General features: G+C 40.9%; 1 protein-coding gene across 6 annotated transcripts in view; it reads right to left on the bottom strand.

The window, feature by feature from the left end:
- Positions 1-4,609: 4,609 nt before the first annotated feature.
- Positions 4,610-25,061, bottom strand: part of TRAIP (TRAF interacting protein) — a 29,413-nt gene continuing 8,961 nt past the window's right edge. For 4 of the 6 annotated variants that reach the window (XM_083603446.1, XM_083603445.1, XM_083603444.1 and 1 more), the window contains exons 5-14: positions 23,290-23,329; positions 20,950-21,077; positions 17,574-17,668; positions 16,193-16,306; positions 15,124-15,211; positions 14,011-14,100; positions 13,707-13,795; positions 11,448-11,633; positions 8,454-8,499; positions 7,548-8,003 (exon numbers count right to left, since the gene is read on the bottom strand). In XM_083603446.1, the coding sequence (XP_083459572.1) occupies positions 7,668-8,003; positions 8,454-8,499; positions 11,448-11,633; positions 13,707-13,795; positions 14,011-14,100; positions 15,124-15,211; positions 16,193-16,306; positions 17,574-17,668; positions 20,950-21,077; positions 23,290-23,329 (1,212 nt within the window). In that variant the 3' untranslated portion in view covers positions 7,548-7,667. The other 2 variants (XM_083603447.1, XM_083603448.1) reach the window with 1 other exon arrangement.

The following is a 25,061-nucleotide window of genomic DNA, read 5'->3' as shown; positions in this document are numbered from 1 at the left end:
GCGAATGCTACTGCATTTCTATATCAGAGGTCCAAAATTATATGCAAACAGGGCCGTCTTTAGCAGATGCGACGCCGGGGTGCAAATATCTGCCCAGCGCCCCCAAATTACCACGGATAGTGGGGGGTGGGGTGGCTGTAGCTATGCACTGCCAGCCATCTGGGGGGGGGGGACACAACTATCCCCCATGCCACTGCAGGAGAGCGATCCTTGCAGAGGCTTGGGAGAGAATTTGCGCCCTTCCAAGCCTCCGCGGGAGGAGAGAGATCCCCGCAGAGGCTTGGGAGGGAAGCTGTGCACCCACCAGCCATATGGTTGGCGGGGCGCAGCTGGCGGGCATGCAGAGAAAGGGGAGGCCGCTGGCAAAGCCATGTAGCTCCCCCACTTGTTGGGGGTGCCCCTGAGAGGCTGGCACCCTGGTGTGACACACAACCAAGCCCTATGGGAAAGATGGCTGTATGCAAACGAATCAAAAGAAATTTTGATGTGGACTTCTGGTTTGCCGCCGCAAGGGGAGAAGGAAGCTGGCACCACTATTGCAATGACCCAGCTGCTGCTTTTTTGGAGTATTTCAGAGGCAACAAGCACGCTGAAGGAGGTCCTGGGGACGACCGGGACATTGAGGGGTCCTGTGGCAACCAGAGCGAACTCCCAACAAGCACACTCATATCTATTTGGTATATTGACTGGAGAACAAAAAGGGAGTCTTCTCCAGAAATGGTTGCTGCCCTGCATGGGAACAAGCTGTTTGAAGAAATCAAGGTAACAATAGAAGTCTGCCATCAGAAATAAAGGAAGCGGTTAGGATGGTCAAGTTGAAAAGCTTAAGTGACTGATGACTTAAAATTCAGCTGGCATGCATGTCTTTAGTATGGGAAAGCAAAAATTTATAAGAGTTCTATGAACCACGTTCTTGGGAAGAATTTGTATAGAGTCTGGGAAAAATATAAAAATCTTCTAGAAAGAAAAACATTTTTATGGTTATCCCCCATTGGAGCAATTGCAATTAAGAGGACAGATAATGGGTGCCTTACAGGGGGCGAACTCGGAGTGAAACCTATGGAGAACTTAAGGGGCCAAGTTATGGATTGGTTACAATAACACCAAATATATGTTTAAGGTAGACAAAAGAAGGATAAACTCCTGTCTAAAATGTATAATTTTTTTATTAGAATGGGAAACAAAAGATGAGCTAATTATAGCACCAATGACACACTGGGCAATAGATACAGGACACAATATAGATTGCAACCTCTGGGAGAAACCTTGGAAAAGTAATTTTAAATTTACCGTGTTATTCTCTGAAAGAGAACTATTTGAAAATGATTCATAGATGTTATTTAACTCCGAGTAGGTTGGCTAAGATTCATAAAGCAGAATAAGATGGGCTGGAAATGTAAAGAAATGGGAGGAACCTTTTTTTATGTGGTGGACATGTCGAAAGGTAAAATAATATTGGGAAATGATTTATGATGAGTTGAAAAAAAATGCTTAAATTTACCTTCCCCAAAAAGCCAGAGTCCTTTTCGTTGGGAATAACCCGGACAGAAATCCCCAGGTGCCAGAAAAGTTTGTTTATGTATGCAACAACAGCAACCCATGTTGTTACCCAAAAATGGAAATTATCAGATTTGCCCATTTCAAGCAGAAGTACCCGTTTTCAGATCACCGCCCTATGACATTTTGTAAAGTGCGGTCACACAAATACCTAGATGATGTAATTGATCATATAGTTATATACAGAATAATGTAGTGTTATAAGTAACCTGGTCCAGAATTTGTTGTTTTAGAAAAGTTTTATGTATTTAACAACAGTGGCCCGTGTTCTGTTAGCCCCAAAATGGAAAGTGAGCGAGGTTCTTGTAAAGAATCAGGGTTTGTCTTCCTGTTCTTGAACTTCTTGGGAAACATCTGGGTTGACTTATCTTAGAAACTGGATGCTGAAATTGATGGACCCTTGGCCTGTTCCAACAGGTCTTATCCATTCTTGGCCAGGGTGGAGAAGAGGGGGACAACGCAACTGGAGCAGGCCCCGATGTTGTCTCTGCCTGCCTTCCTCGCTTTCCTTCTTCACAGGGCAGATGGGCTGGCGAAGGTGCACAGATTTCTTTAGATGTGGGTTAGCTTAGCATATGGCCTCCAGCTGTTGCTAGACTCCAACCCATCAGCATGGGCACCGGTCAGGTTCCTCCCACTGCTCTGATGCATTAGGTCACCTGAAAACTATGAACTTGTCCCTCTGACTTTCTGATAATACCTCTTTCACCTGGGCCAGAAAGGTAGTTCCAAGAGGTAGGAGACAGGTGTCCTTGCTCCCTCATAGGATATATGAAGCACAAACAGAAATTCTGTTGCAGAAGCCTGTTATGTTGAATACTTGGCAGTACCAAGTTCAGGATAGTGTGACGTAAAGCAATGCTTCAGCCTGCCCTTTTACAACCCTCTATATTAACTTTTAACTATTTAAGAGTAAGGTGATGTACATCCTGTGCAATTTATCCAGTTTTAGTCAAAGAATTGATCAGATTCGCCTCCTTGACCTCTAAAGCCTTAAAGATTCAGTAAATAAATACCACAGGCAAATGCTTGAGTAAACAGTGTTAATCCTCCCTCCTCCCAAACTATGATTTCTCTCAGCTCTGTAAAAATTGGTTATTGCCAAATTTAAGCTTCGAGGCCAAATGGGAGTTGACAGTTTCCCCTTAGGAGAGATGAGTCAATACTGAGAAAAGCATGCAAGTCTGGAAAAAAGATAGTAAGAACTTACTGGAAGTGAAAACTGGGCCTGCCCTTGTCTTAGTAATTTAATTGCAGTAGAAAATGCCTCTGGTAGTTGACTTAAGAAACAGCATCATCTCTCTGAATATCCCATTTCACTCATGATCGTTTTATTTCAGTTCACCTTTATGCTACAATACCTCCTTACTGCCCAGTAGCTGAAGAAAAAGATGAAGTGTCCAGAATAGAAGCAATGTGCACATGGATTTTGTCAAAAAACTATTGTTTTAAGCCTGACTGAGACCTCATTGAGGTAGATGTACATTATCAACAAGGCAGAGATAAGGCCTCTCATAAAAGCAGTCTTTTTATAGCACCCATGATCTGTACAGTGGTACCTCAGGTTAAGTACTTAATTTGTTCCGGAGGTCCGTTCTTAACCTGAAACTGTTCTTAACCTGAAGCATCACTTTAGCTAATGGGGCCTCCTGCTGCTGCCGCGCCGCCGGAGCACAATTTCTGTTCTCATTCTGAAGCAAAGTTCTTAATCCGAGGTAATATTTCTGGGTTAGCGGAGTCTATAACCTGAAGCATATGTAACCTGAGATACCACTGTATTAGTAAGAGGAAGTGGCTACAAATTTCCTTAAACAGTTCTGAACTGTTATTGTATAAAGCAAACAGAACTAGAACATGAATGTTTCAGGAAGCTTTTGGAGGTGTGGAAATGATAAATATTGACTCTTACTTTATAATCTACAATGTAATCAGATTATTCTCATGCATCAGTCACCATCCCACACTTTCTGGTGCATTTTCCTTACTGGAAGACCCCTGATTTTTTAAAAAAAGTTTGCTGTTATATAATTGAATCGCTCCAACAAAATATTGACAACCTGGAGGGAAACTTAGAATTTGTGGGTCAGGTATGGAAACTCAGAATTCTTAAGGTCATACCAACAATTTCTGAAGCCACAGATTTATGCTTTGCTGATCACCCTTCCCCTTTAGGGAAAATACATGGGATCAACTAAAATTTAAGACATTCTTCAAGATACTCACACTGTCCTTGAGGGCTATTTATCAATTGTCTTTCTGCTTCATGGTGCATAGATATTTCCACTGCTTACTTAAAACTGGGAAGTAGCAGCTTAAAATCCCTGTTCAGCCATGAAGATCACTTGATGTCCTTGAGCCAATCACTGTAACTCAACCCAACATACATCAGGATGGGATGTTGAGAGTGACACAGCACCATTTCTGTGTATGCTGCCCTGAACTCCTTTAAGGGAGGGCAGGATAAAATAAACAGTATCAATGATAACAAACAGTAATTCACTTGTGGGCCTGTGATAAGTAGGAATTGCTTCCAAGGGACATAGGAAAAAAGAAAAAAAAGGAGTATTGTGACACTTTAAAAATAAAGCATTATCATAGCTTAAGGTTTAGTTGGACTACAGCCCACTTCATCAGATACATGGCTATCCTGAGTTGGAGGTGGGAAACTAAGCAGTGACATCAGTAGAAAAAGAATGCAGATAATTCCAGTATGGGTATCAGTAATAATGGCTATATTCTACCTCCAGGATCAACAAGGAGCATCAGTATAAGTCACTGAGGAACAACAGCTGGAAAGGTTGCTTGCCCTCATGTCCTGTTTGAAGGATTTACGTGGGCATCTATCTGGTTGGCTACTTGCAAGCAGAACACTAAACTAGGTAGACTTTTGTTCTGATTCAGCAAGGCTGTCCTTATGTTATACCCAAACATTCTGGTTTTATCATATCTAGAATCCTCGCCTGGAGGGGCTTTGACCCTCCCTCCCAGATGTACAGTTAGCAATTTGTGCCATTATAGCCTCTTACTGCAGCAACAGAGTGATCATTCTTAATACTGTGTAACATTTTAACAGATGGGGCACATACAGCATTTATTCAAAATAAATACAATTATGAATTTTAAGTACAAGTTCATTCATTGATTGATTTATGTCTTGGGTAAGCTTGCAACTTAACTTTGGCGTTAAAGTGGAGATATTCAGCAAAAGCTTTTTACCAGATTTCCCTGCAACTCAAAACATCAGGGTAACGCCAACTCAGAAGGTCCCTTCTGCCTGAATCTCTTTAAGGAAACAAGTGGACATTTGCTTCAGATAAGCAATATTTTTAATCCCCATTTTATGGATTGAATCCTTAAAACTTTGGGGGCAAACCCACTTTAAGCCTAGACTCAGCAGTAACCACAAACAATAGTTGAATTTTGCTATTCCATCAGGAAATCAGAAGTCTAACTCTGGAAGAACAATACCCATATGCTCTATAAAACCCTCCTTGAAGGCAGGAAACAAAAAATTCGGAGACAAATAGCATCAACAGTTTGTGGGGGGGGGGAGAGGAGAAATGTCTAGGACAAAAATCAAAGTAAGATACAGATCTAAATATTGCAAGTTCCCTCCAAAAATATTCATCTCTCAAACACAGTACACTGTTAACTCAAGGAGAAAAAGGTGACAACTGAATGCCAGATATGTGAGGCAACATTTGCTTTTGTGAAGCTACAGAATGCTTGAAATTAGTTTGAACACTTTAGGCATGTAAGAGATTGAGGAAATGGGTGTTCAAGTAAGAAACATTAATATCTGCAGGCTTAGGGACAGGCTATCAATTTTGCATGATTACATAAAAACAACAGAATCTGTTCAACTTCAGAAGCAGGACATTCTTTGAGACAAAAAACATGTAAACAGTTCCCAAAAAAGTATCAGCCTAAAAGGGGGGGGGGTGGGAATATCCCAAATCAGTGAGAAGAATGGAGAAATTCAGCATTAACTGAGCATTAAGTACTGCCACCAAAGATGAGGATCAAGAGCTAACAGATCTAGCAGACATGTCTGGCAAAGACATGACCTTGCTCCCTGATGTTAGAAGATCAATTACATAAATTCTTTTCTTGTGTATGCCATCCAATCACTCAAGACATCAATGCAACTTGACAGTTGCAAATAATAATTCTCTTCTTATATGAAGATTTCCATGTCACAGATGCTAACATAGCAGCATTTTACTGAGGAGACACTTCTCAAGCCATATTTTCTTCAGATGCAGTATTCCCCACTGTCAAAGTTACAGGAGCCAAGGCTTCCTTGGCTTACCAGGATTAAAATACAGTACTCCAAGACAGCAGAAAGAGAAGGCATTCTGGAACAGAAACTACTCAGTCCTTTTCTCCCCTTAAGTCTGGTAGCACAGCAAAGCCATGTTCAATCGGTGGGGGATGGGAGAGTCAGATGAACAAAAGCCAGGGAGAGCGCAGCTGCTGTGCCACTGTGGAGTTGTCCTGGCTCACTGAGGTCCATGCTGTTCTGTCTGCTGTAGAAGATAATTCCTGGCCTCTGATTATCTATGTCTAAGCTAGAGAGATCCATAGTTACTTAAGGAAGTTGTCTAGTTTAGTCTGACTGATGCCAGAAGCGGCTGCTGTTGGTTGCTTAGAAACACTTCTTTTCTTGCACCTCAAAGGCAGGGGGCGAATCTCGGTTGATATACTCTGAAATGAGACACGTCAAGGAAAATAGTGGCCAAATATTTAAAAGAAAGGTTTTACATTCCCATACATATCTGACATGTATAAATCATTATATCTGGGGGCTAAATTATTTTCTCTCCCCCTGAGTCCCTCCTTCAGGGTCATTTTTTCCCCAAACTCCCAAGTGAGAGAGGAAAGGTCATGTTTTAGCTGATCATGGAGTCAAACGTTTTTATTCCCATCACCCAGTCAAAGGCTGACCAAGAGATGGTAGCAGACAGATCCCTCTCCTAGCAGTGTTTTACTGCTACATAAGCTTCAAAACAATAACCATCAACAGCTCATTACAAACAGGCTTTTGATGACAAATATTGGATTACTGACCTCTTAACTCTGCACAAGCGGAGGGAAAGGAACATTAAGCTGAATGTGAACACAGATATGCTAGAAACACCAATGGATCTAGAAACGTTCATGGTATTCTCTGAAAAATGTAGCATTTGCTGCAAAATGTGTCTTGAAATACTTTACCACCGGCAAAAACTGGAACAAGAACCAACTTATATAGGTTTTCCAGTTTTCAGGGAACGAAAGTGTATATATTTACATAATTTAAACAGTGCATTTCTTTGATCTCTACAGCAGAAGTAAACTCAGCCATAGATTCACAAGTGGGATTTGACCAAGATCCTGATCCAGGTTTCCTGGGGCCACTTCTTTTCCCAGTACCGTCGTACCTTGGAAGTTGAATGGAATCTGTTCAGGAAGTCCGTTTGACCGCCAAAGCATTCGACTTCCAAAGCACAGTTTCTGATTGGCTGCAGGAAGCTCCTGCAGCCAATCGGAAGCCACAGAAGCCCTGTCGGACGTTTGGCTTCCAAAAGAACATTTGAAAACCAGAACAGTCACTTCCGGGTTTCAATCGTCCAGGAGCCAAAACGTTTGAGAACTAGGCTATTTGAAAAACAAAGTTACGACTGTAAATGTAGAACACTGTAGCCAAGAATACATACAATGTATATTCGGATTGATTTTAGAGGGATATATTCCCCAAATATATTCCATTATTTCAGCTTCTCCTCACTTTGAATTTAAGCCAGAATGTCATTGTTCCAACTGGAACATTGCTTGATGGCTTAGTAAATGCCACTGTTTCTTCTTAGTCTTTTGTGTCATTGATCACCATAGATTCAGTGCTGCTGGATATCAGCATAGCTTCTGCAGGACAGATCTTAGGAAAGGATACAGGCTGAATGAATTTGGTTCTGCCTCCTAAGCCATCATACCCAGTTCTCACCTACAAGGAAGAGAATCCAGTAGTTAAAAATGCAAAAGCATATGACTCCCATGGAGGAAGTTGTTATGAAATAGAAAAAGGATTGTAGTGGGTAAAAGGGCACATAACACACTAGAGGATTTGGTGATCAGAATATGCTAGGTATGTGCTCCATGATCAGGTGTTTAAGCAGGTCCACCAGCAATAAAAAGCACAGAGCATATTGAATTTGTAAGATTTGTAGACGAGGACATGAGAAGGCATGTCCAGGAACAGGGTTTTGCTGGCTGCTGGTTGGCAGATTAAGCAGGAACACTCCACACTGCAAAACTCTGATGCGCATCCCACTTGTACTCACTATTCCTGTGTTCCTCTGTGGTACAAGCATGTTGCTTGCAGGTGGCCTCTTGGACATAACAGAGTTTCTAATGAAAGCAGGCAGAAGATCTTCCAGATGCTCATCATCTGTGTCAGCTGAGCAGCTCTGAACCGTATTTGAAGAAGTAGGAGAGTTAAACTAAAATACTCATATTTGCAACCAAACACAAGCAGCACTGCTAGAATCCATGTAATCCATTACAGTATTGTGCGAAAGGAAATGGCCATTTCTGCAAAAGCAGATTTTTAAAACATTCTTAGAGAGGAATGGAAGTTCGAAAGTCACTGGGCTCTGGTGCCAGCTGATAGATCAACAGATGACAACAGTACGGGCACCCTGCTCCAGATAATTCAGAATACATAGCAGTGGGAAGCTGACTCGCACACCTCTCAGGGTTACCTGTAATATTTACTATTTTCTATAACACATAAAAATGTATTATTTTAAAATCCATGCAGAATTTGGCTGTCTGGAGAAAAGATGGCTTTCAAAATAGCTCTAAAGATAGTGGATTGAAGAGGTTATAGTTGCTACTCAGGTCATCCGTTACAATACCTCCACTGTTTCTTTCAGAACTCTTGATAAACTTGTCACAGGTGCACTGGAAAAAACAAACAAACCGACACACAATTTAGATTACGCACCACAAAGTAGTAAATTGCTCAATATATCCCTTTAGAGTTGGAGGCACCAGTTTGAATTCATACATGAATTTTCACAATGTGGCCCAGATCATAAGCCAACACCTAAAACAGGCTTTGCCAACCTGGTACCCTATGGACTATGACTCCAGCAGCTGTTAGCAGTGGTCATACTACAAAAGTATAGGCTTCTTATGTCTCAATTAAAATAATAATAAAATGCAACTATAATGTTCTCTTCTCCTCCCTTCTCTTTGTTCTGACCACTAAGATAAAAGCCTCTGGTCTGATCAACAGGCAAACGTGGTAGATCTTTCATTACTTTTGCCTCGCTGCCATTGTTATCATTTCGCTGAAGCCCTAACTCAGGGATGGGGAACCTTTTTCAGCCAGACGGCCGTATTCTTTCTAGGGGCCACCATGCCAGTGGTGGGTGGGGCCAGAAAAAGTGGGCAAAGTAACAAATGTAATTATTCTATGAATCAGCAGCATTCTGCTGGTTGAAAAACTGGCTGCTTCTTGAGAACACAGACATTTTGGATTTAGAAGGTTTTAACAATGTCTTCGGGTGGCATGCATACTTGTGGTACGACAAGGTTAAAGCACATAAAGCATTTAAGAACCATATTGTCAGGAAAGCTTTGTTCAATGTTTGGATAAGATATAAGGATTTATTGGAAAATAAAACCCCAAGGTGGCTGTCACCAATGGAAGCAAAAGCCCAGAAAAAGCTCAATATGGAGGCCAAATGGCCAAAATATTGGGAAATTTTGGAACAAGAGGGAGATAGACTGAAACTGCAGAGTTTTGAGAAACTAAAAAACAAAGTGCGAGATTGGCTTCATTACTATCAGATAATGGAGGCATATAATTTGGACAAGAAAATTGGTTTCCAGGTGGAAAAATCAAAATTAGAAACAGAACTGCTAGAACCCAAAACTAAAATTTTGTCAAGGATGTATAACTTGCTGTTGAAATGGAATACACAGGATGAAATGGTGAAATCTGCTATGATTAAATGGGCACAAGATGTTGGACATAACATTATGTTTGCTGACTGGGAACAGTTGTGGACCACCGGTATGAAATTTACGGCATGTAATGCCTTAAGAGAGAATATTATGAAAATGATTTACAGGTGGTACATGACACCAGTCAAGCTTGCAAAAATCTATCATTTGCCCGATAATAAATGTTGGAAATGTAAAGAAAATGAAGGTACATTCTTTCACCTTTGGTGGACGTGCCCAAAGATTAAGGCTTTCTGGGAAATGATCTATAATGAAATGAAAAAGGTATTTAAATATACCTTCCTGAAGAAACCAGAGGCCTTCCTTCTGGGCATTGTCGGCCAAATGGTGCCAAAGAAGGACAGAACTTTTTTTATGTATGCTACAACAGCAGCAAGAATACTTATTGCAAAGTATTGGAAGACACAAGATTTACCCACTTTGGAAGAATGGCAGATGAAGGTGATGGATTATATGGGATTGGCAGAAATGACTGGCAGAATCCGAGACCAGGGAGAAAAGACGGTGGAAGAAGATTGGAAGAAATTTAAAGACTATCTACAGAAATATTGTAAAATTAATGAATGTTAGAATGATGTTGGATAGAAATTAAGTGGTTTCCAGCTGTAATGCTTTAAGAATATGGAAGAAGGGTAGAAATAGGTAAAACAATAACTAAAATGGTGTTGGATTGGAAATAAGTGGTATTAGCAACAAAGTTAATAAGAATATGCAAAAATGAATTGATAATGGATGAAAATACTGAGTTATAAAATGTTAAGTTATAGAGATAAGATAATTGAAAGAGGGTAAGGATTTGCTGATTTGATTATTTAAATGGGAATACAAGAAGGGGAGGTGTGAGGAAGTCAAAGAAACAAGCAAACGAGTTTTAAGTTATGAAAAATAATTGTTTTTAATTTTTCTTATTTTTTCTGTATGTTTACTTATTTTTTTTTACTTTTTTATTATGCGTTTTTGTATATTTGTCTTTGTAAAATCTTAATAAATATTTCTTAAAAAAACAAAAACAAATGTAATTATTACCTTTGTACACTACACTAGTTTGTATATATCCTTCTCTTATCTTCCATCCAGACAAAAGCAAGAGGCATTATCAGAGTGCAAGGGCACATTCCAGCCAGGCAGAATCGCACAAGGAGGATGTGAAGCAGGTCTGGTGAGGGTGTGTGGCTGAGGAGAGTCCCAAGAGCCAGAGAGAGGCTTGGAGAGCCACATTTGGCCCCTGCACCTGAGGTTCCCACCCCTACCCTACCCCAAAGTCTTTATACAAGTAGGAAAGTCATTCTTCATTATCTCTAGGATTCAACGGGAGCAGAGATAAAGCACTTGTTAGAAGTAACACAAATGAGGGGTGCTTATTTAAGAAATCTACAAACTAAAGTTTCCTTATTACGCAAATTATGTAGCTTGGGTTTGTGCTCTCCCTTCCTCTTCCTGAAGCAGTTCTGTCTGTCTTAGATTGCAAGGATGCAGGTTAGGAATTACCCTGTTAGAGTAGCACCTAGTTATTGAGACTTCTTAATTAGATATTTGAGAAAGATAATGGACAATAAGATAGGCAACTTTGGGGGCAAAGTCTCACTTTACTCTCACAACAGGTAAGATATGTTGTGACAGTCTTCAGCAGTGAACAAAAGCTTTAAAATGAGATATTTCCATCAAAAGCCATGAGAACAAAATGTGATCTTTGTTGTACAATTTGTTATTTCTTCAGCTTGTAAACCGCCTTCTGTATAGTAATATAGAAAGGCAGTATACAAATTAAAAGAATTAAGATGGCTGGAAAATTGCTTACAGTGCATGCAGAAGTGAGAATACCAGACAGATCAAGAGCACACATACACCCAGTAAAAAGGGAAGCAACTGTGACTCACAACTTTTTATCCAGTTTAAGTTTTTTTGCAGGAGCAGAGATGCTCTTGTGAGGTGGATGCTTTGGTGTCTGTACATCAAAGGTATCATTCTTTGGTGTCTGTACATCAAAAGTATCATTCAGGTCAATCTCATCACTGTGAGCTGGTCGATGGAGCTTTGGGGTTAACAATTCTAGAGGAGCAGGGCTGTAAGGCAAAATTGTACAAATATCACAACACAACATTACACTGTCAGACAGGTAAACTGTCTCAGTTTCCAGCCCACACCACATGTTGTACCATCTAAATACTAGCTTCCTATTCGTACTCATTCCTGATGGTGGAAGGCAATGACAGTATATAATACGGATACGGTAGAACTAAATTCAGAGAGAGAACTTCCTTCTGCTTTCTAGCAACATGTGCAAAGTGTTCAAAATTACCAAAATGACTGCCAGGTTGCCTGGGGTCTTCACATCCCATTCATGTTAGTGTACTGTAAAACTGGCCTGTTACAGGAAGCCCTACATTTATATAGGAAGGTTAGGTTACTGTTTGATATAATCTTCTTCTTTCTTCTTTGGTGATCACTCATAGCCGAGTAAGATTGTCTTCCATAAACATGGTTTTAACAGTGAGTCCGTAAGTGACTGTGGAGGCCAATTTTGGATCCACACGTCCTTCCACAGTGGGGACATTGGTTTCCGGGCGGGAGTTGATCACGGTGTGGATTTGCCAAGCATGCCTTCCTCTTAGCACGTTTCTCCCTTGCGTCCTGAGTTTGAGTGTCTTCAAAACCCATGACACCTTTGGTAAAGGCTGTTCTCCAACTGGAGCGCTCACAGGCCAGTGTTTCCCAGTTGTCAGTGTTTATACTACATTTTTAAAGATTTGCCTTGAGACAGTCTTTAAACTTCTATTGTTGACCAGCAGCATTACGTTTTCCATTTTTAAGTTTGTAATAGAGTAGTTGCTATGGAAGACGATCATCAGACAGCCGCACAACATGACCAGTCCAACGAAGTTGATGTTGAAGAATCATTTCTTTTTTTTCTTTTTTTAAATATTTATTGAGATTTTACAAAAAACAAAGGTTTACAAAATAGAAAGAAAACATATAAAAAGAGATAAATAAAAAGAAAACATACAAAAGTACATAAAATAGAAAAAAGAAAAAGGAAAAATAAACATACAAAGTACAAAAAACAAATAAGTAAGAAAAAATTAAAAACCAATCCATTTTTTGTATCTTTGAACTCATTAGCTTGTTTCCTTGACCTCCTCGCACCTCCCCTTTTTGTGTTCCCATTTACATAATCAAATCAGCAAATCCTTTCCCTCTTTCCTTTATCTTAACTCTATATCTTAGCATATTATAACTCTATATTTTCATCCATTATCAATCCATTTTTGCATATTCTTATTAACTTTGTTGCTAATACCACTTATTTTTAATCCAACATCATTTTAACATTCATTAATTTTACAGTGTTTCTGCAAATAGTCTTTAAATTTCTTCCAATCTTCTTCCACCAACTCTTCTCCCAGATCTCGGATTCTGCCAGTCATTTCCGCCAATTCCATATAGTCCATCACCTTCATCTGCCACTCTTCCAGGGTGGGTAAATCTTGTGTCTTGAAGAATCATTTCTTCAACACTGGTGATCTTTGCTTTTTCCAGTACACTGATATTAGTTCGCCTTTCTTCCCAAGTGATGCGTAAAATTTTTTGGAGACACCGTTGATGGAATCTTTCAAGGAGTTGGAGATGACATTTATAAGTGGTCCATGTTTCACAAGTTTACAGCAAGGTTGGTAGTACAATAGCTTTGTAAATAAGCATTTTGATTTCCCTGCAAATGTCCCGGTCCTCAACACTCTGCACTCTTCAATCGGGAGAAAGCTGCACTCGCAGAGCTCAGGCGATGCTGGATTTCGGCATCAATGTTGGCCCTTGTGAAAAGTTTGATGTAATAGTGGCAGAAGAAACACTTGCACTAGTGTTATTCTGAGCTGGTATGGATGGTGCTGTAGCAAATGACAAAATACTGAACTCTAATGAAAAGGGTCAGGTAGCAGGTGGTGGGAAAGACCCTGGAGAGCCACTCCCCGTCACAGTAGGCAGTACTGGGCTAGTTGGACAAATAGCCTGACTATATGTAAGGCATCTTATGATGTGCTTTTGGACAGCTCAGGAAGGTATGCAATGCTTATATTGGACAAAATCTCTGGTACAGTAACTCTGCTACATCAATATCCACAGAATTTCTCTAAACCAACCTTTCAGAGACAAGCCGGCCAAGTGCTTCATTGCTTAATGATGACACTTTAATGGTATCTTGCATCACTCTTATCTTCTTTTTCAAACTCTGTGGAAAGAAAGAGCAGCAATTAATACATGTCAGAAATCCTACCAAAAGCCAAGATTTCTACATCCCCTCTTGCAAAGATACAGGCATCCTGAAGTTGAGGGTGCCTCCCAGCCATTTTGAATCAGGGTAGAATTTAGAACAGTATTTGGACTATACACTACGAAGGCTGTAGGGCCACAATAATTATCAGCAGGTTAAAAGAATGTTCTCACCATTATCTCATTATCTGCATTTCTCAGATCAGTCTGGGTGCTCTTCACCTCTTCTGTTGTTTTCTCCAACTCTAGAACTGTCTTCTGTAACTATAGATTTAAAACCGTATGTTGGAAGTCTAGTACAGCAGTACGTCAAGCTTCTAAGCGCTCAAAAGAACTACAGTGGTTTATGTTTTACAAATGCACGTTCTTAGACTTCAGGATAAAATAATTTAGTGTATTGTAAATAAAGATGTCCTAAATGGAAACAGATTCTTATTCTTTCAAGGCTCCTGCAGAGGGAGCTCCAATGTGGCTCATCTCTTCAGGTGTCAATGAGAAGCTGCTGAGGGCAGCGGTACAGTGGTACCTCGGGTTACATACGCTTCAGGTTACAGACTCTGCTAACCCAGAAATAGTGCCTCGGGTTAAGAACTTTGCTTCAGGATGAGAACAGAAATCGTGCTCCGGTGGTGCAGCAGCAGCAGGAGGCCCCATTAGCTAAAGTGGTGCTTCAGGTTAAGAACAGTTTCAGGTTAAGAACGGACCTCCGGAATGAATTAAATACTTAACCCGAGGTACCACTGTACTAGTTTGCTCAAAGTAATTCAGTGTGCTTGTAAGTAGGCATTTATAATAAAGGTACAATAAACTCTTGCCATTCCCAGTATATTCTCAAGAGAGAAACCCTCTCCCACCCTTCCTCCCTACACCTGTGTTTACAGTACAAATTAAGACCCTTCCTGATATTAATCCAGAGGGATTTTCAAGAGACAGTTGTGCATTTTGACTTTAAAACTATAAACTGTCTTCGTGCAGTTATATATGTATAACACAATGCTTTATTAGAAGTTTTTTTCAATTCTTGTTATGCAGAAGCAGAAAGAATACTGAGGCAGACTAATAAATGTTATGCAGACATATTGAGGAATCTTACGGAACCTACAGCTGAACTTCTCAGCTTAAGATAGCTGCCAACATGGTCAATGTAAGTGCCTGGACAATAATTGTGTTAAACAAATACATACCTAATTAAAACGTATTTTGCTTTATTTCGGTAGCGGTACTGATAAAGAGCTGCACATAAATACCTCTGCAACGTGTCTGCAGGAGCATCAACACATCTTTTACCTTGTGATTAGCAGAAAACAACTCCTTTCTCAGCTTCTCTTTTGTATCGTTTGATGCTTTCTGAGACTCCTTCAGATTTTCATATTCCCTGGAGAGGGCCCAAATTAGTCCATCTGTTGAACATGCTTTCAAGCAAACAGCTCTTAGATAAAGCCAGTAACCAAATTTAGACTGAAGATTTTCGTTTCACAGCTTAAGTGCCTGCAGAAGTTTCTGTTATATATACAAGAACTTCCAGGGAGAAGACAGCACTGAACAAGCCAACACTGACTTGAACAGTGTTAAAACACTGATACACTACAGTGTAGGCGAGAAAACATGCTTTCAGGGGGACAGCACTACTTGGTTTGGGCCGGGACAAGCAGCAGAATGGCAGAAGAGTATATTCCATGTCAAAATGCATAGGATGTTTAAACAATCTTGAGTCGTGTGCGGTATTTTACATTCTCATTAATGAAACGAGATGCAACAATTCGATTTTTATTTTTAAGTTCAAGGTTCTAAAAGCAATTTAATACGATTATAAAACAGTGCTGAAGTTCCTGATTACAATGCAGGTACACTTCACGCTGGTAGCTCATTATTAAAAGTTGTGATTACCCATTTGCTATCTGACATTGCCTGCAGAAGCTGTGAATTATAAACGGTATAAATAAAAAGGCCTCTAGTGCACACAGTAGGGACTGGCGACTACAGCATACTTAATGTCACAGCAGTGTAAAGCACTCTGCTCAGCACCAGGGAGATATTCAGGGGCCATGCTGCCTTACTCAGAATCATGACAATAATTCCTCCCCTCCGTTCTCATCAAACAATCACCTCCTGAGCACTCTGGCAAAGCTCTGAAGGTGGTTTCCATAGCAATGGATGTGTCACTAATGCAACAATAGCATACTTGCAGTGTTGAAATCTTCCATCTATGCCACCTCAATTATATTCACCAAGGCTTAGCATTGCAACTAACGTTCTGCCAGAGCACCTATTGTGATTAACTTTTCCACCGATTCCTTTAGGGGGTACCACACAAACCCAATCCAAGTCAATAAGCTACTGCATTTAATACACCTACTTTTTCAGTGAGATACAATAGACGGCAAGCTGTTCCACTGCAGCCTGACCTGTTCCCATTTCACGGATCATCTTTTCTACCTCGGGACGTTGACTTTGCAGCAGTGTCTCAATCCTGGTACGAAGGAAGGTAGATTACAGGTGGGTTGTTGCTTTTTGTTCAGTGGCAGCTTGTCCATGTTATAAAAACACAGAAACAGTTAATCCTGGAAGAGACACATCCTGTATTTCACACTAGCAATGATTTTCCCCCCAACATAGCTGGATTCATATGCACACTAGTGTGCTTCAGTTGAATGGGAATTATACTGCTGCATTCCCCCCCACCCCAAATGATCTTACTGTATTTTATGTAAACCACTTGGTGATTTCACATATTAGATGGTATGTAAATATTATAAATAACAAAATCAGGAGTTACCAGTATTAAATTTCCTCTAGCAAACGAACTCAGAAGCATGGCCATTTGTAAGAAAGTTGAGCATCAATTATTATCAGACAAGCACATGATAAAGGGGCAAGGCTCATGTTGGAAACACTTACCATATTTACTCGAATGTAATGGGCCATTGAATCTAATTTTTGTAATGTAATTTGGCAAAGAAAGGTGCACATTACATTCCTTCTTCCATCTGATCCCTCTTCCCTTCTCTCTGATTAGCTGGTGCAAGGCAGAGCAGAACCTTTGACCCTCAAGGGTGTCCGGAATGGAAAGGAGAGGCGGATACAGGCGGAAGGAAGGAAAAAGAGGAAGGAAGGGAACAAAGAAGGAGAGCAGCCGTGATCTGGGCTGGAGAGCAAGAAAGAGCAAGAGGGAGAGATGAAGGAGTTGAGAAGGAGGAACAGAGCAGAGTAGTGCAGTAAGGACTGCCACTGGGTTCAGGGAGCAGAAGACCAGGAAACAGGGTGGCCAAGGCTCTACACACAAGCAGGCTGACAGCTCCTTCTTACTGCTGCTGCTTACTTCACTCTCCCCCCCCACCACCTTAAACCAAAAAGGAAGGGAGAGTATCCCCTGACAAATCACTGTAAATCTTTTGCCCTCCCCAGAAAGATTAAATTCAAGAGGAAGGCTTGGTCATGGGAGACCTAAGACACTGCATGCTAGTGTGCCCTGAAACCCTAAGTACCGTATTTTCTCGAATGTAATGCGCCCTCGAATCTAATGCACACCCTAATTTTTGCAACATATTTGGCAAAACACGTGTGCAATACAGGAGTAAATTCAATAAGTGTTTCTACTGTAAAGTTACAGACTCAGAGTTGGAAGAGGCCTCAAAGGTCTTCTGGTCCAATGATGTCTTCTAGAAATGTGAGGTTGCTGAGCAGTCTGCTAACAGAACCAGAAGATGTATGTACAGAGCCAAAGCTTGTTTTCTCACCCCTCCAATGTTTTCAGTCTGTTTCTCAGCCTTCGGGCCTCCTCTTTTGCACTCTTCGCATCATCTTGCTGTTGCTCCAGATACTTCATTTGTTTCTGAGAAAAAAAGCACTATTTTTGTTTAAGAGGAATCCCCATGGAAGCAAAATTTGGACTTAACATCAAGCCATTTCCAAAGCTCTTGCTACTTCAATAGCCCACAGTCTACATTTCAGGTGTCTGGCATATCCATGGATCATAACTTATCTAATAATAATATTTACAGATTGAGGTCATTGCTTACAAATGAGAGAAGTACTTAATTCCAGGAAAAAAACATCCCCCCCCCTTAAATACTTCTTGTTTCCACTCTTGCAATGCATTTTTTTTTTAAAGTGCCACACGAATGCTTCATGGCAACTTGTTCATGATCTGTAGATAAATTAGACCACATGCATGATACAGTTAAGTGCAACGTGGTAGAAACAAACTTGTGCAATATCATGATTTCTCTTTTGTGAGCAGGAAAATATCTCACAAATTCCTTCCTTTCATTTTACTCTGCTCTCATGAGACCACCACCGAAAGTCTACCCCACCTTTAACCATCATATTGTAACAGCTTCTATACTTATATTAAAATGCACAGCTTCCTTGAATATAGAGTGACCTGCACAGGATCAATGCAGTGTGTGTTTAGGGAGCTTCCTCAGCAGATTTAAAGAAAATAAACCTCCTTCAATACACTTGAGATTTCTAGGCTTTGATTGGGTTGGTCAGCTTGGCACAAACTTCAAAGGATCCTGCCTACTTTCCCTCTGAACTGAAAGCCAGGGAAGAAGCAATGCTGTTTGATCATACTTCAGAGAAAAGACTGGTCAAAGACTAGAATATCTACAAGATGATATTAAGCTTTACTCCATACAGAAGGTGAAATATTCTAGATGTATTTGCCAACATACTACTTCCCTACCTCATGTACTTACAGAAATGAATGCCTAAAATGCTGGCTGGCTGATGAGAGCTCACCCAGTCTTCGTTAATCCCCCGTTTTTACAACTCTTCCCAACGCTTCCAGTTTAGCTTTTTAACTCCTCAGCAGCATCTAGCTGGTAATGCTAATGCATTTAATGGCCAGAACAGGAAGGGCACAGTGGATTTAGCTTCTGCTGTTGCTAGAGAGGCTTTCTCCAGCACAGCCAAGAAGGAAAAGCAAAGCTCACCCGTTTGGCACTTGCCGCACATTGATAGCATGCTTGGAGACAGCTTCAGTTGCAATTCTGTTTTTCAGAATGGGGAAGAAATTCTAAGCTCTAGACAGAAAATGCATACAAAGTTTGAAAGCTGTCTCCAAATCTGGGGTGGGGTGCGGTTGCCTCAGATTATATAATTAATAGGCTTAGCCCCAGTGTCTTAGAGCAGCTGCAGGGTCTGCATGATTAGAAAAAGCAGCGAATAAAGTACACCTCACTGAAACATCAACTGTCCTGGGAGAAGTCAGAATATGGAAGAGCAATGAAAAGATAGCATGAATGATTTGTGTATCTCAGCTTCCTTCTGATCATGTCACGTTAAAAGTGCAGCCTAAAATGCGACATCTGTTGAGTACCAAGAGAAACAACCCCTTTCCGCTTGCCAACTCATAAAACTGCATTCATATCAACAGAGATCTAAAAGGCAGAAGCAAGTCGTTATAACCCGTCTAACTCACATCATTTCCAGAAACGCATCTTGACATGGAAGTTCTCACTTAAAATGTCTTCCACTATCACACAGCCAAACTGTGTTTTCAGCTTAGCCTCTTTTCTCAAGGCATAATATTTGACCCATGGACCTATCACTCATGAGGACATCATATCAGGAATTATGGTAAAAGTCAATTTACTTAGGCATTATTTTTGGATGGGATGGAAGAGGATGTGGCTAGTAGTCTAAAACCAAATCAACAAACATTTGTCTTCAGCAGATGCCAAGGTCATATTCCTTTTAAAAAAATAATGAAAATTTTCGGCATAAAATACCATTAAAATCAGCCTAGTCTACAGAACAAGAATAAAAAACCAAGATATAGAAAAGAAAGAGAAAAGAGAGGGAATAACTATAAGGTTCTTTATCACATCTATATCATATCATTTATCCACACATACAGAGGTGGACCCTCCCAGACCCCACTTGGTGTATTCCTAAGCAATGCAGGAGGAGATATTCATTCTCAAAACAGACCAGACTCACTACAGCTACCTTTACATGCTAGTGGAGAACACTGGTGACGTACATACTTTCTTCCCATTTCAACCCCTTGATAAGCATGAATGTCACTTTTTTACAGGGACAGTTTAGCACAGGGTAGGGAAATGCATTTGGCCGGAAGGCCAGTTTCTGATCCCCTACCGCCTCTAGGCCAGTTTGACGTCAGGCTATGAAACTCTTTGATGCCCTGACAATGGGCTCTTTGCAAGAGGCTTGTAAGGAGTACAGTGCTGTGCTTTCAAGTCCCAATGATCTGTTGACTATTGGCACTTCAGAAGCACTGCATGTGGGGCTTCTGATTTATAGTGCTTCTGAAGCACCATAAATCCCGATTGTTGGGACTTGTGCCCAGAGTTTCTAAAGCATTTCAGAAGTCCTTATGACCCAGCTGTTTAGTTACTTGGATCGCACCTAAAATCATACATGACATCAGGTGATTGGGCCAAGCCAGCCTCACCTGCCAAACAGCCTGTTTTCCCACCCCTGAGCGAACACCAAACCAGCAAAATCAAGAAAGTGTTACATCCTGCATTTGGGCTTTTATAAGATAAAGGCAAAGGGAAGCAAATGCCAAAACCTTAGATTTAGAATCATCTGGTACTCCACGATGGAAGTCTCACCTGCCTGGTTTATACTTGCTTCATCTTTTGTCTCTCCTGCTAAGTCTAAAAGGACTTTTTACCTTAGGATGCTGGATGTTGTACATTAAAACTTTCAAGTCATACCATGAGATGTATTTAAGATACAGGACAATCACATCCTATGTGGCGGCTCATTTTCAAGGGTTCAATGTATACATGGAAGCACGTATACTCAAACTGCCTCCATGCAAGCCAGTGCACTGAGCACACATTAGGCCCCCCAACCAAGGCAGAGAGCTTAAAAACTCTTTCTGCACTGGGAAAACCTGGCATAAAAGGGGGTTGTAAGCACTTCACCTTACTTGGATTTAAGTCCCACAATTCCAATCAGCTCACCTTCAACTGTGTATGGTTGAAATCAGGAAGGTTAAATGATTTTACAGTACGATGGCATCTTATACGCAAACACACAATCTCACACTTCTTCTTCTTTTTACCTTCAGATATATGGTAACTAGAAGAGAATCTTATCATATTACAGTACAGACCCAGACCATTTTGAACATACCTTGAGAGTAGCACACAACATTGTCATCTGAGTCACAGATTTCTGGAGTGATTCAATGGTGGCATTGCGCAAATCCAGGGTCTCCCTTAGTGAATTCACAATATTTTGGATATCCCGTTTCTCCTTCTCTGAAACAAAAAAACACAATTACAGTGCTTCAAACAAATCTCCCCAAGTTCTTTAGGTCTTTGGACTTGGGGCAGGAACGTGACGAACGACAAGCAAAGCAAGGGGAACTTTCAAAGGCATAAAACAGGGGTGGCTAACCTGTGGCCCTCCAGTTGCTGTTAGGGCTCCAACTATTATCAGCTCCAGCCACTGTGGCCAATGATCATGAATGACAGGAGCTGTAGTCCAGCAACTTCTGGAGGGATCCAATTTAGCCACCTTTGGTCTAGAAATTGCTTGGAACAATTGGATGGCCATTACTGAATCTGTTCTGCAAGAACCATGTGCCACTTCAAATAATCCTTGTTACAAGCTCTACTAAGCTTCAAGGTTTCTTTAGAACAAGAGTAACAGCATGCTCTCTTCAGAACCTGTTCAGTTGGCAATGCCAATATGGTAGCCATCAGCTCCCACCCTCCCAAGCATCAAAACAAGCTCCGGTACAACTAAGTACTGTGCAGGGAGTCAGCATTATTCATAAACATAACATTTACAAAACCATGAAATTTTGATGTCTGACTTCTGTATTCTGTTTTTGGTGTGAACCCTTGTGTGTTGGGTACATGCTTAGGCAAGATTTCAGCTGTTGCTGTGAATAGTGAGACAACGATGACACACAGAACAATTATGTTACTGTATTGTTACATTCCTATTCTAACTTATTTATTTTCACCACACTTTGCGCCCTGAGCAAGAAATTTAAATGTAACATACTTCGTTTAATTCCTGGAACAAAACACATTGTCCCAGTTTGTGCATCTGCAAAAGTTACAGGGCCATCAAGACTTCATAAAAGACACATTTATATTAGAGATATGGCAGGCCTGCAAAACTGATTAGGCAGATAATCACCTTTTATTCCCCTCCAAAGAGCACCTAAAGTGTGTCAAAGCTTCAATGTGTTTCTTAACCAAGCAAGGTACAGTGCTACAAGCCACCCTTGTGTTCGATATAGCAGTTGCTCCTGTCTCAGTATGCAAGCTATGAGGGAAGTTGTTCATCTCAGGGAGAGATGTAGCTTATTTTTGGCTCCTTAATTTGTAATTGTAGAGGAAGGCAAACAGTCCAATGGGAAAAGACAGCTCGTTAGAAACAGAAGAACCCTCCCTGGTTGCTCATTTAAAATCTCTTCACTTTACTGCATTCTCATGTTTTGGAATTTCTGTCATTCATTTTGAGTGACATTTTCCCTTCACTGCCTATGACTCACAGCTGCCTACAGACAATGCTTTAAAAGCCATCAACAAAGTCTCCAAGGCTTTCACTTAACTGTCTCCATAAAGCATTTCTAAAATTAAAGTTATAATGCTCTTTAAAGCAATGGGGAAATGGAATCACATGAGGAACCAGACACATGGACCATCATTCAGATAGCTGACAAAATCCTCTCCCCTCCTCCGTTTCCCACTTCTATTTGGTTTCTCAATTATATGCAACACCTCTGCATTTTTTCACTACAAAACCACTGACATTAGCCAGGTACAAGTTTCGTAACAAGGAGGCATTTACCTTAAGTTTATCTGAATAGTCTCACTGAAGTTTTTCACCAAGCTCAACTGTGTCATGCCAAATCCCTGTGGCTGAGCAGAGTCTTTAAACTCTGGTCAACAAGTGACCCAAAGCATTTCATGTATATATGTGTTTGGAATTGGAGTCAGTTTTAAACACAGCTTTAAGTCATCATGCAAACCTTGTTAATACTTTTTAAAAAAAAGGGGGGGGGTAAAGGACCCCTGACAGCTAAGTCCCGTCGCGGACGACTCTGGGGTTGCGGTGCTCATCTCGCTTTACTGGCCGAGGGAGCCGACGTTTGTCCGCAGACAGTTTTTCTGGGTCATGTGGCCAGCATGACTAAGCCGCTTCTGGTGAAACCAGAGCAGTGCACAGAAACGCTGTTTACCTTCCCGCGGGAGCGGTACCTATTTATCTACTTGCACTTTGACGTGCTTTCAAACTGCTAGGTTGGCAGAAGCTGGGACAGAGCAACGAGAGCTCACCCCGTCGCAGGGATTCGAACCGCCGACCTTCTGACTGGCAAGCCCTAGGCTCTGTAGTTTAGACCACAGTGCCAACCGTATCTCAGTAAAGTCTTCAGTAAAGTTAATACTTTACTGGGACACATAAATACTTTACTAAAGGGCAAACCTCTTCCTCTTCTATTTTTCAACTCACCTTTCATGGCTAACTGGGCTTTCATCCTATCCAATTCATTCTGAAATATAACACATAAAAAAACAAATTAGGTGGCAGCACAACATACAAGCCCACACCAGAGCTTTAAAAGGTGTGTCAGAGTGATTTTAGGATATCTACCCAAACACTATTCACACTCACACGGACCAAGTTATACAGAAAATAGTCACAACTGTCGAAGCTTTATTAATAACCTATATCCTAGGATTATTTTAGAAGTGGGCAGAGGGCTGGAGCTCAGAACTGAAAAAAACATCAAGAGCGATTGTCTTACCACTTGCCGCCCTATTTCTCACACTGTCATTTTGCTTTTGTCAAACAGCTTCAGAAATCTCAAATGGGAAAAACAACGACGAAGAAGTATTTCAACACTATTTTAACTTAACAAGCCAGCCAAGCACAGATCCTGCCAGAAAGAATTTGAGTCCCAAATATTTTTAACTAATATTTGTAATCAATGGATAATTAGCTGGAGTGCAATAGTGTTACAAAACTAGTGTTTGGACAGAGTCCAACAAGCAATTTATGAATGCATCTGGATAGAGGCACAATGAGTCAAACCAAAAGCTTGTTTAATGCTCATTCAAATGAGCTTGGAAATTGATAGCGACACAGAACAGCAGCTGGATGAAAGGGCAGCAATGAACTGGCTGGCACCAAGTAGGTTGAGGAGGTGCCAAATGAACACCCAAAGGAGCTTTGTAACAGCTGGCAGTATTTAATACTGAAAAAAGAAAATACATGGCACATAGCCAGAATTTACAGTACTTAGTGATGCCAACAAGGATCTACTTCATGCTCATATTTCTACTTTAAAAAGAAAAAGGGAAATCTGATATATCAGGTGGGGGGGGTGGAATCTGATGAGAGTCTGCAAACCCTAGAAAGCATAAAGGCTGAATTAGGCCCGCAGGACATAGCAGACAATAAGCTGGGCATTGAGTGAAATGTAGTATGACAGCACCCTCACCCCCCCACCAAACACAGCATGTTACTGAAACTATTCATGCAAAGACATCATGTCTATATTAATTTAATAAAATAATTAATTAAATAAGGTCACCAAGCATGTCATTCATGGTGCACTGCAGTATATTGTATGGATTATTAGAATCTCATGGAAAATATGTTGTTGAAATAAAATGGTTAGGAAACTAAATAAATAAATCAGAAGGCATTGATTCAATAGAAAACACAAGCTGACAACATAATACGGAGTGAAATATGATTGTACACACACAGCTTGTATGGGCAGGGTAGAAGCCAAAGTATCCCTCTTCCCTTATTTGACAGCAATATGTACACTAAGGCTTCCTTTTTCTTCCACTGAAGTAAAGAAGAGATGTGTTTTATAGGATTCTCAATGATGCAGATCAGTAGACTGCCTGGAGGTTGATAAGGGAAGCTTAGGGCAGAGATGAAGAGGGCTTATGCCTGCCCTCCATTTGTATGTACCTATATTAAAATGGGAGGGATGCAGGTGGTGCCATGTATTAAACCACAGAGCCTAGGGCTTTCTGATCAGAAGGTCGGCGGTTCGAATCCCCGTGACGGGGTGAGCTCCTGTTGCTCGGTTCCTGCTCCTGCCAACCTAGCAGTTCGAAAGCACGAAGTGCAAGTAGATAAATAGGTATAGCTCCAGCGGGAAGGTAAACGGCGTTTCCGTGCGCTGCTCTGGTTCGCCAGAAGCGGTTTAGACATGCTGGCCACACGCCGGCTCCCTCGGCCAATAAAGCGAGATGAGCGCTGCA

Source organism: Podarcis filfolensis (assembly GCF_964270895.1).
Source record: "Podarcis filfolensis genome assembly, chromosome: 2".
NCBI classification, from domain to species: Eukaryota; Metazoa; Chordata; class Lepidosauria; order Squamata; family Lacertidae; genus Podarcis; species Podarcis filfolensis.
Note: the sequence above shows the minus strand (reverse complement) of the source record. Positions and strands in the feature narration are given on the sequence as shown.